We start from the raw sequence: 12058 nt of genomic DNA on the forward strand, positions 1-12058 counted from the left end.
GGTATGGCTGCAGGAACTGCCGGAAACATGCCAAAGGTGACACATGACCGCCTATGGGGTTCCGCTCCGGATTTTCTGTTAGGGTTTACTCCCGAGACGCCCACAAGGCAGTGGGGTTGTTAGGGCCCCTACACAGGGGTAGGAGGATGCCGGTGGGAGGAGGGGGTGCGAGGGGGAGGGGGGGGGTGAGCTGGGAGAGTGGAGCTGGGGGTGGGGGGGAGAAAAGATTGTGCAGGTAATAAACCATTTCATCAGTTCCCACCATCGACGCCGGAAAAGCTCATCCGCGTCCACCGGGAGGTGAGCAACATCCTCAGACGCCGGTACCAGCAGGAATTTGCCGACATTGCGCTGCAGATGCTCTCTGAGCCATCTCCCGCAGGCGCTTTGAATTTGTGGCCGAGGAGCCGTTCGTGGCTTTTTGCGTGTTTGGGGCACCTTTTTCGCAAGGCTTCCCCCTCTGTGGTAGTCTTATTGCCCTAGGGTCCCGCTGCTCCTTCTTCTCTACAAAGGACTTACCGCACGCCGTGGCCGTGGACACTCTGGACGGTGTAGACAGCAGGATCGGAGATCAAAGTATCACCAGCTGTACTTTGCAATTTCGTCCGGATTACATTCAATTCCATTGAGTGCTCAATGAGGAAAACAAAGAGCAGGTATGGCTGGGGGAGGGCAGTGGGCCCAGTTAACATAAACTAGCTGTTAGCTTGTAGTTAGGGCTAAAATGAACTAATTAAAGAGCCAGGGGAGTTTAAACAGTTTAAGAGGGTAGTTTGGGGGAGAAAACACTAAGAATGAGAGCAGATGGCCATGGATAGAGTTGAACAGCAAGGGAGCTTCCTAGGGAGCTTACAGCCCAGGAGCCATCTTGAACTCAATACTCTAATGGGTTGTAGTCCTACTTGGACAAACAGCAGGAAACTTACATGTGCTCTCTGATGGTATACTTTGCTGTTTTATTACTCCTGGTGTAGTGAAATTTCATACATCGTTACGAAAGCCAGATACTACATCAACTCTAGCTTTTCTGAACAAATAGGTCTCTTAAAGGGACATTTGAACACCTGCTGACTTAACTTGGTCACATTGTGGACACATTGGAAACGTATAGAGGATGGATCACCATAGCAACAAGAACAAGTCTAGGCCAGCTGGAGATTGTTTTGAATACCTCCTTATAGCTCAGATTGTGGACACAGAACAAGTGTGTCAATCAATAGTGGGTGGTATTTGTTGGAATTAGTTGTTGACAAGCCACTGTCTTAGTTGTGGTTCCAGATTAAAAAGAGCTTTTATGAAGCTTGACTTTTTCACAGCAGAAAGAGACACATCTCCATCGTGATTACTCCAACCTTGCCTTTCGTTTCCTAGCATCACCGCCTCACCCGGCATCTTCTTGACTGTTTGCTACCAATCTTCCCAACAAGCTTGAGCCAAGCATGAGTTTAAGTCTTTCATTATGAGATTTGTCTAGGATAGATATTTAATTTCTAAGTTCTGCATCTTGGAAAGCCAGAACATGTTGCACTGTTAAGGTTGCAACTCTAAATTGTGCATAAACCCAATACATTAATTAGATTTAATGAAAATATTCCAATATGTTTATAATAAATTGTTTTCTTTATAAAGGTATGGTTTGAGCTTGAAGTTTCTTTCGGAAAACAAGCCCATTAAGTTAAAAATAAAATTAAATCATGGAAATAAAAAGGCAATTCCCCAAAGCAAAGTGTAAAACTACTTTGCAGCTTTTTGCCCCTAAACTGCACACATTTTGCTGGTCCTTAAGACTTCATTCTTGACAAGCTCAAATTTTCCAGATTTGGAGAAGTGGAAGGGTACCTGGCAGACAGAAACTCTATCATTATGCATTCCCTAACAGTGTGATTTGGAGATTGTGCTCACTGTATTTGAGCACTATGAGTTTCCTCAAATGTTAGCGATGTGGCCGACAAAGAAAATAATGCTGACAAAATGAACAATATCTGAGATTTCTAGTAACAGCCTTTACAAGTTTCCATTGTATACAAAACAGGGTAGAAAACACGACTGATAATATATTACATGAATGTTCTACAAGCTGATATCAAATCGTTCATCTTCCTTAATTAACACTAATAGCTTTCAAATTCTAGGAAGACATATCCTACTTTCTCTCCCTCCTCAAAAATAAGAGATTTACAATCCAACACAATAGAAAGTTTTATTTAAACAATTTGAGTAATGCAAGAACAGTTATTACCCCCCCCAACCCCCGCAAACAAATAAATTCTTCAGTGTTCATATTTCTGACAGCATTTACGCAGAACACTAAACATAACGGGCAAGTATTACTCAAAAAAAAGCAGCAAAATGTAACCAGTACATTAATATACTGTATATTGGCAACACAACATGCAATTCAGGGAAAATGCACACTCATTTAATAATGTAAACTTACAACACTACTATTCATGCCAAGATCTATTTCAAGTAAACCAAGAGTCACGGAAAAGTAGGAATGCATCAAAATATGGTCATGATTTAATAGAAACAAAGAACAAATCATACATTTCAAAATCTTCCTGAACTTACTTATTAGTCGCACGACTTTATTAAAATTGGAAATATATTTGAAAGTTTTGGTACAGTCTTTTTCTCCTCCACAAATGATAACTTAGTGTTAAACTCTTGTTATCTACAAATACTACTACTTTTGACTGGTATTTTCTCTGTACCAAATCAAAAATAAATTAAATATTTAATCAAGTCTTGAAGCATTGCCAACAGCAAAAGGTGGACAAAATTATGGTCCTGTAACCAAAATGTAACTGTTGGCAAGTTACACATCGATCTCCATAGTCAGACATATGGAAGCAGTTTATTTGCCACTACACAATTGTAACCATTACTCGGTTTCCTTTTCACAAGGTTTGTGAAGCCACTAATTGTAGTGTCCATAACAAAAAGTGTTGCTTTGTTTCAACACAAGTCCATCTTGCCTGACACATGTCAGTATTTCTATAGCAGCTTTTAAAATTTCATATCCTATACTTCAAGGCTCCATTCCAACACTACTCGCTAAAAGCTGTAATGTAGCCCCTTTTCATGTAGTGCTTCTATCAAGTGCAATCATCATAATCTTCTACTCTTGCTGACAAGACATGGATGTCTATCCTCTTGCACACTTCTTTAAATCCTTGCTTCTAATGTGGTCATCAGCAAAGAAGTGCTAAAAAGTTGAGCTACTTCATGAAATACCATTTCAATGCAGATCCAGTGTTCACCATATCCAGCATACTTTAATCATAAAGGTTTGTCAATTACTGTAACACCTAAAGGGAGAGAGAAAAGATTATTTATAGTCCTGTGTATAGGATCAAAACAGAAGGTTGTTTCTGATATAAATGTGAAATAAACTATAAACAAAATGTTCTAGCTTGAGCAAAGGACAAGGAAAGGAAGTAAAAGCTTGGTTGTTCTGGCAACACTCTGTCCTAGGGAAAGGAAACTGGAAAATTCATTTCATTCTGCAAACAAGGAACACGTATGCAATACACACCATTTGGGTTGGTACTGACATTTCCTGAAATACATGGCATGCTGCAACATCAGCTCGTTGGGGACTGTGTGACAGCAGTAAGATTTTAATTGGGAAATTAAAGAGGAAACCCACTGTACAGAAGTAAGCAGATTGAAAATTGTAAACAAAATCCAAGTTAAAGATAAATTCCTCTCAAACATTTCAAAGACTTTCCTCACAATTGAAGTTAAATATACTTGTCTATAATTCTAGGCATGCCGCACATTTTTAAAAAAAAAGTAAAACAAGTTAGTGAATTTCCCATGACATTGCTTGTAATTAAGAAATGGTAGACATCTTTACAGGCATTGCTTTTTCATTTCAATGAATTGTGGTATGAAAGTATGACCAAATCATTGTTATTTTCTGATCCGCTGGCGTCTGTACTGAATTCAATAAACTTAGGAAAATGTCAGTTAAAGCTTCACTAATTTTTATCCCCATCCTGTTTCAGAGTTGTAGGTGCAGACTGTCTGGACCAGGAATTTATTGACTAAACAGTTAAAAAAGCTTAGACATCTTTAAAATACACATTTTCAAACTCTCTAACTGATTTGCTTTCATTATTAGAAACCCAATAACAAACAACTTTCCTTCCTCTTCTTGAGTGGAGATAGATGTGAAGGAGCTGTTTAATGGTGGCAGTTCTGATGAAAGGTCATGACCTGAAACGCTAACTCAGTTTCTCTCTCCACAGATGCTGCCTGATCTGCTGAGTATTTCCAGCAGTTTTTGTTTCAGATTTCTAGCATCTGCAGTATTTTGCTTTTGTTTAATAGTGGTTATTTCCTCATCCCTACATTCCAGCTTCCTAATTTTTTCCTCCAAACTACTTTTGCTCATCTTTATAAATGTACTCAATCCTTCCACCTACTTTATTCTTTTTATATTTTGAAAGCTTGATGTTTATCCTCAATGATATTCCTTAAAACCCATTGAACCACATTGACTTCTCCTGCTCTCTCATTTGTTTGTATTTGGCCAGAATGAATTCTAATTGTGGTCACATACGAACATACAAACTAGGAGCAGGAATAGGCTATTTGGCCCCTCGAGCCTGCTTCGCCATTCTATAAGATCATGGTTGATCAGTTTGTGGACACAACTCTATTTTCGCCCTATCCCCGATACCCTTTGACTCCCTTGTTTGTCACCTGCAGCATTATGGCCCAATATGATTGGACTAAAGGTTATCTCTATAAAAGAAAGATGATTCGACCACACCATTAACACTGATCCATAATCTTAGACCTTCACCATCTTAAACTTGCTGGTGAGTAGTAGGCATAGCATAAAATATTCAGATCATTGCTGGTTGATATTTTGGGAAATGTAGGCCAAAATGCCTGAATAAGTGTCTGAAACTGTCCATTAGGATCAGCTATTTTCATTAGTGAAACAAACCAGCTGTGAAATAAATCCATTCTCCTCTACTAATCTATAATCAAAAAGCTTCAAGGAATGAACTGCCTGAAAGGCTGGTGGAAGCAGATTCAATAACAACTTGCAAAAGAGAACTGGAAAAATTTGATAGGCCACAGGGGAATAGAATTATTAGGATAGCTCTTTCAAAGAGCTGGCACAGGCACGATGGGCTGATTCAATACACATCTGGAAACCTCATACACATCTTGTGGTCTGTAAGGAAATGGTAAATTTGGAAATAGTTCAATTTGGAATAGCTTGAGATCGAAGGATCTCCAAGCAATTCGAAGACCTGTGAAAGACCCAAATCATGTCACTGATGGAAATTCTTGCAACAGCAAAAGGGAATTTACAGGTTGTTCCAGAGGTGAGCAGGCACAGTTCTTGTGATTATTAAAATGACATCACAAGTCTTGTCAGATGCTTGGGACTGCACCTAAAATGGAACAAATGTTAAGTACATTTGATAAGCCACCAACATTATGTAAAAAAGGGACAGAAAATGATCTTCTCTCTTCATCTCTATCTTGATTGTGTCTAGAGTTGTTTTTTCAGATTAAATATGGACCACTTGTTCGGAGGAGGTGGAAGAGAAACAAAATGAAAATCTAGGTTGTAACATATGGGGTTTCAGAGACATTACCATAATTCTTAAGTTACTCATAATTTTTCTCCTCTGTCCCAATTTATTTCCTCTTAACAGATCAAATATTATCTGTCCAGTAATGAAAAACATGCATTTGTAAAACATTCTTCTCTGTCCCAATTTATTTCATCTTTACCGAGCAAGTATGATCTGTCTGGTTACAAAAAGAAAGTGCATTTGTAAGACAGTTATTGAAGAAACAAAATGTAGACCGATGTAAATAAAATCTTACAGAAGGTAAATAACCTAAGTCTGTTGAAAGCTCATCGACCTGAAACATTAACTCTGTTTCTCTCTCCACAGATGTTGCCTGACCTGCTGCTTGTTTTTATTTTATAGTAAATCATTATTTTACTGTTTAAGGCAGGTATTTGTGGAAAATGGCAAAAAATAGAATCTTTGCAAGGTTATTATCCACGACGAGGGAAGAAGTGATGCATGTCTTTACCCTTCTAACTTGTAAAAGGCATGATGTTGTATACTGCTAATTTTAAAAGACAGATTTTTCCCTCAAAATTTAAAATTTGCCTCAACACAATGGGCCATGGAGCAAGTGCAATCCAGTCCTGCTGTGCTTACTTCTGAATCGAGCCTTAAGCCACATTGAAGAACTGAGAAGAAGCTACAACCTCTCCTAAAAAGCAGGAAATAAAAATCAAAAAATCAGAATAAATTATCATGCCCACATTGTCCCAGGTCACAGAAGTGTTTCACCTTAAAGGCCTGCTCGGGTCTGTAAATGAGACCCGACCCAAGCCCGACAGAACCCCATCCGAGCCTGAGCCTGAACCGGCCAGAGTCCTTCCATTCTTTACCCATGCCCGACCCGACCATCAGTTAACTTACCTTCCGTTTTGCACTTCGTTCCTTACCTGCACAAGCTTAAAATAACTGTAACAAAACCACCTTTAAAGTCCAAAAAGTAAATTAACATTAGAGTCATTTACCTGAGGTTGTGATACAGCATGTCCGATCCAGCCCGACCCGACCCGAGCCAGAATGCTGGACCCAGAAGTGCGACCTGGCTGGAACCAGACACACATCGTTGGGTCCCGTCGGGTTCAGGTCGGGTAGCAGGCCTTTCTTTCACCTGCCCTTTCCCCTGCAGTGGATGATGATGAATGCATCAATCATACAACCCCTCAATTTGCAGAAATGTCTAAATGAACAAAGCCACAATGTTTATAGAGTCATAGAATCATACAGCACAGAAACAGGCCAATTGGCCCACTGCTTCCATGCCGGCCATCAAGCCTATCTATTCTAATTCCATTTTCCAGCACTTGGCCCGTAGCCTTGTATGCTATGGCATTTCAAGTGCTCATCTAAATACTTCTTAAATGTTGTGAGGGTTCCTGCCTCTACCACCTCTTCAGGCAGTGTGTTCCAGATTCCAACCACCCTTTGGGTGAAAACGTTTTTCCTCAAATCCCCTCTAAACCTCCTGCCCCTTACCTTAAATCTAAGCCACATGGTCATTGAAACCTCCGCTAAAGGAAAAGGTTTCTTCCTATCCAGCCTATCTATGCCCCTTATAATTTTGTATACCTCAATCAGGTCCCCCCTCAGCCTTCTCTGCTCTAAGGAAAATAACCCTAGCCTATCCAGCTGAAATGCTGCAGCCCAGGCAACATCCTGGTGAATATCCTCTGCACCTCTCCAGTGCAATCACAACCTTCCTATAGTGTGGCGACCAGAACTGTACACAGCACTCCAACTGTGGCCTAACTAGCGTTTTGTACAGCTCCAGCACAACCTCCCTGTTCTTATATTCTATGCCTTGGCTAATAAAGGCAAATATCCCATATGCCTTCCTAACCACCTTATCTACCCGTGCTGCTGCCTTCAGCGATCTATGGACAAGTACACAATGACCCCTCTGACCCTCTGTACTTCCTAGAGTCCTACCATCCATTGTATGTTCCCTTGACTTGTTAGTCCTCCCAAATGCACCTCACATTTCTCAGGATTAAATTCCATTTGCCACTGCGCTGCCTATCTTACCAGCCCATCTATATCTCCCTGTAATCGAAGGCTTTCCTCCTCACTATTTAAGACACCACCAATTTTCGTCTCATCTGCGAACTTACTGATCATACCTCCTATATTCTCGTCTAAATCATTAATGTACACTACAAACAGTAAGGGTCCCAGCACTGATCCCTGTGGTACACCAGTGGTCACAGGCTTCCAATTGCAAAAACAACCCTCAACCATTACCCTCTGCCTCCTGCCACTAAGCCAATTTTGGATCCAATATGCCAAATTGCCCATGGGCTCTTACCTTCTTAACCAATCTCCCATGCAGGGCCTTATCAAAAGCTTTACCTGAAGTCCATGTAGACTACATCAACTGCTTTATCCTCATCTACACATCTAGTCACCTCCTCGAAAAATTCAAGCAAATTGGTTAGACACAATCTCCTTCTGACAAAGCCATGCTGACTATGCTTGATTAAACCCTGCCTCTCCAAGTGGAGATTAATCCTGTCCCTCAGAATTTTCTCCAATAGTTTCCCTACCGCTGATGTTAGACTCATTGGCCTATAATTACCTGGTTTATCCCTACTACCCTTCTTGAATAATGGTACCACTTTCGCTCTCCTCCAGTCCTCTGGCACTTCCCCTGTAGCCAGAGTGAATTTGAAAATTTGTGTCAGAGCCCCTGCAATCACCTCCCTTGCCTCACATAGCAGCCTGGGATACATCTCATCTGGGCCTGGGGATTTATCCACTTTTAAGCCCACTAAAACCGCTAATACCTCCTCCCTTTCAATACGAATATGTTCAAGTATACTACAATCCCCCTCCCTGATCTCTATACCTACATCGTGCTTCTCCATAGTGTACACAGATGAAAAATAATCATTTAAAACCTCACCTACATCCTCTGGCTCCACACACAGTTTGCCACTTAGGTCCTTAATGTGCCCTACTCTTTCCCTGGTTATCCTCTAGCCCTGAATATACTTATAAAACGCCTTGGGATTTTCCTTTATCTTGCCCGCCAGTGTTTTTTTCATGTCCCCTCTTCACTCTCCGAAATACTTTTTTTTTTTAAGTACACCCCAACACTTTCTATACTCCTCTAGGGCCTCCGCTGTTTTCAGCACTCTGAATCTGCCATAAACCTCCTTTTTTTTCCTTATCCAATCCTCTATATCCCTTGACATTTAGGGTTCCCTAGACTTATTGGATCTATCCTTCATCTTTACGGGTACATGATGGCTCTGAACTCTCACTATTTCCTTTTTGAATGACTCCCACTGGTCTGATGTAGACTTTCCTACAAGTTGCTGCTTCCAGTCCACTTTGGCCAGATCTTATTTTATCATATTGAAATCGGCCTCCCCCCAATTCAGTACCTTTATTTCCGGTCCATTTTTGTCCTTTTCCATAACTACCTTAAATCTTACAGAATTATCATCACTATCTCCGAAATGCTCCCCCACTGACACTTCCACCACTTGTCCGGCTTCATTCCCCAAGATGAGGTCCAGTACCGCCCCTTCTCTTGTACGACTTTCTACGTGCTGGCTCAAAAAGCTCTCTTGGATGCATTTTAAGAATTCCGCCCCCTTTAAGCCTTTTGCACCAAGACTATCCCAGTTAATATTGGGGAAGTTGAAATCCCCTACTATTATTACCCTATTATTTTCTCCCTGACTGTTTGGAGGCCTGTAGTACACTCCCAGCCAAGTGAATGCCCCCTTTTTGTTTTTAAGTTCTACCCATACGGCCTACATAAAACACATTTTATATGTACCCTAAAGGATGCAAATTCACATTTCTCAACTTCAGTTGTTTAGACCTTCAGTGAATTATCAGAATCTTTCATCAACCAGAAAAACATGGAAAAAAATGAAATGAGAAACAATTTGCAAAAGTCATTCTTTTGGTGTTATACATTGTAGGTTTGAAAGATGCAATGCAACATTAAAACCTGCAGAGGGGGAGCTTAGACACAAATACAGCAGACAGATATACCAGATCAATTCTTCGAAAGAGCTCTCCAAGGTGGCCTGTAAAATAACATTAATGATGCTGAGAATATGGCTATACAAATATAGAGAAGGAAAGCCAGCAAGTAAGACTTTTACCTGCATAACTTCTTCCTGTGCTCATACACTGTGGTAGAAGTATCCATTTATCTAATGCTGGGTTGTAATATTCCACAGATGCAAGGTTACAGGAGCCATCATCTCCACCGGCTACATATAACAGACCATTTATAGCACAGACGCCTGCCACAGGTAGGGGGAAGAGAAAGAGGTTAGTTTATTCCTGCACCTTGTACACATACAAAAAAAAAAGCAAGCCTTTTGCCTAGCCAGTCCTACCTGCATTCCTTCTGCACATATTCATGTCTGCAACCTGCTTCCAGGCATTTGCAGAGGCGTCATACATTTCCACACTTTTCCTCACCAGTGGGCCATCATGACCTCCAACTGCATAGAGTAAACCATTCAGAACTCCCACACCTGCAGCAAAAACAAAGAAGATGCAATTACCTTTGATTACTTAAAAATATGGGCTCCTATCTTGAAACTAGGGAGATTTCAAGATTTGGACAACCACAACTGATCGAGAAAATATACCCTGCATATTCCACTATTGCAATCCAGAATCAGGCTTTCTTGTTACTTGAATTGGACCAGGGACAGAGTGGGGGAGGGGGGAATGAGGAGAAGCAAGATCATCATTATGACAGCTTCCACTACCACTACATTTTAAGCTAATTTTAATCATATTAAAAAAGGACAAATGAATTTGGCTGCAGTAATAGATTTGGCTTCCCCTTTGCGTAGTAACATTTTTAATTAACTACAAACTACAGTGCTATACTGCAGGAAAAAAAGTTAAAGTGAAAGCTGTTCTTTAGAGGGTACAAGCAATAACTTCAGGTACATTGCACTGCAAATAAAATTCAGTCTCACGTCATTTATTTGGAGTACTGCAATGCACATGAAGAAAGATCTTGCATTTATATATCCATCTTTCATGATATCAGAATATCCCAAAGTGCTTCGAAACTAAAACTACTTTTTAAATGTAATCACTGTTTAATCCAGGGAATTGTGGGAGCTAATTTGCAGACAAGATGATGATGTGGGCGAGCAATGAATATTGGGCAGGTCACTAGGAGAACTCTCTAGTTCTTCTTCAAATAGTGACATAGGATCATTTACATCTACTTGAGAAGGTAGATGGGGCCTCGGTTTAACACCTCATCTGAAATACAGCACGGCTGACAGTGTAGCATTCCCACAGTAATGCTCTGAAATAACAATTGCATTCAAAGATAAATAAATCTCGGAAAAAAAGATTATGTACAATTTCTCTTTTTGGAATGCATCACACAATGGCTACCATTTTGACCATTTTTTTAAAAAAAGACGGTAAGGTGATTTCCTGTGTAATTTGTCGTGGATAATGTAACTGTGTATTAAGAAATTTTACAATTTCATTAAAAATAGCGCAGAGGAAATCTTACCCCAAGATTATTAATTGCAGATAATTCAGAAATTAATGAATGTTAAGATACTTTTATAATTTATTTGCTCCATAAGTTAATCATGAATAATGGGACATGTTGCTGCCTTTCAAAGAATCATAGAATGATACTGCGCAGAAGACCATTCAACCCATTGTAACATTGTGCTGTGTCTTTGAAAGAACTGTTCAACTAGTCCACTCCACTGTTCTTTCCCCACAGCCCTGTAAATTTTTCCCCTTCAAGTATTCAAAGCTAAATGTAGTCTGTAATTTCCAATTTCCCACCTGCTCCACTGCGACGTGTGCTCATTTCAGCAATGTAGGTCCATTCATTTTTGACTGAGTTGTAGGCCTCTACAGAGCTAAGACATTGTCGTGATGCTCCATCATAGCCACCAACAGCATAGAGCACACCTGGCAAATCCAAACAGAACATTTGTTTGAAGGACTGTTTACATTTACAAGACCTTTTGCATATATCAGAGACAGATATGCTCTGAACACCATAATTGGGAAAACAAGGTTCAAAGGTTTTCTTTTCAGATGGTAATGAGGATTATCTTCAAAGATGTTGAACATTCATAGATGTCATTTAATAATAATTCTGACTAACTATCTGCTTTGTAAAAAAAAAAGAGATTATACACCCTCTATTAAAGCTCTATATTTGACACTTGCCCTCAATTATTCAGCTTACTCGCACAGTGACTACCAGAGGCAGCCAGAGCAGGAATCCCATTCGGTGTTGAGATAGCTGATGTCTTCAGTACTTCTAAATTAAAGAGTAAAGACTGTTCAGGATTCCCACTCTGGATTGCTGTCCAGATATCCTTGCTAGAAGCAGTCACATGTGCTGATCAGGATCAAGTTCAGCTAAAATGCCCCCATTCAATAGCCTGCTAACACTCAATAGCAAAGTCCATGCATAAAGA

At 40.2% G+C, this 12058-nt stretch overlaps 1 protein-coding gene across 1 annotated transcript in view; it reads right to left on the reverse strand.

Moving 5' to 3' along the window:
• Nucleotides 1–1976: 1976 nt before the first annotated feature.
• The window catches only part of klhl2 (kelch-like family member 2), a 140412-nt gene continuing 130330 nt past the window's right edge, over nt 1977–12058 (reverse strand). Inside the window, 4 exon segments of the mRNA XM_068040030.1 lie at nt 1977–3311; nt 9731–9874; nt 9971–10111; nt 11412–11540. Coding sequence (XP_067896131.1) covers nt 3283–3311; nt 9731–9874; nt 9971–10111; nt 11412–11540 — 443 coding nt within the window. The 3' untranslated portion in view covers nt 1977–3282.

Source organism: Heterodontus francisci, chromosome 1 (assembly GCF_036365525.1).
Source record: "Heterodontus francisci isolate sHetFra1 chromosome 1, sHetFra1.hap1, whole genome shotgun sequence".
Lineage (NCBI taxonomy): Eukaryota > Metazoa > Chordata > Chondrichthyes > Heterodontiformes > Heterodontidae > Heterodontus > Heterodontus francisci.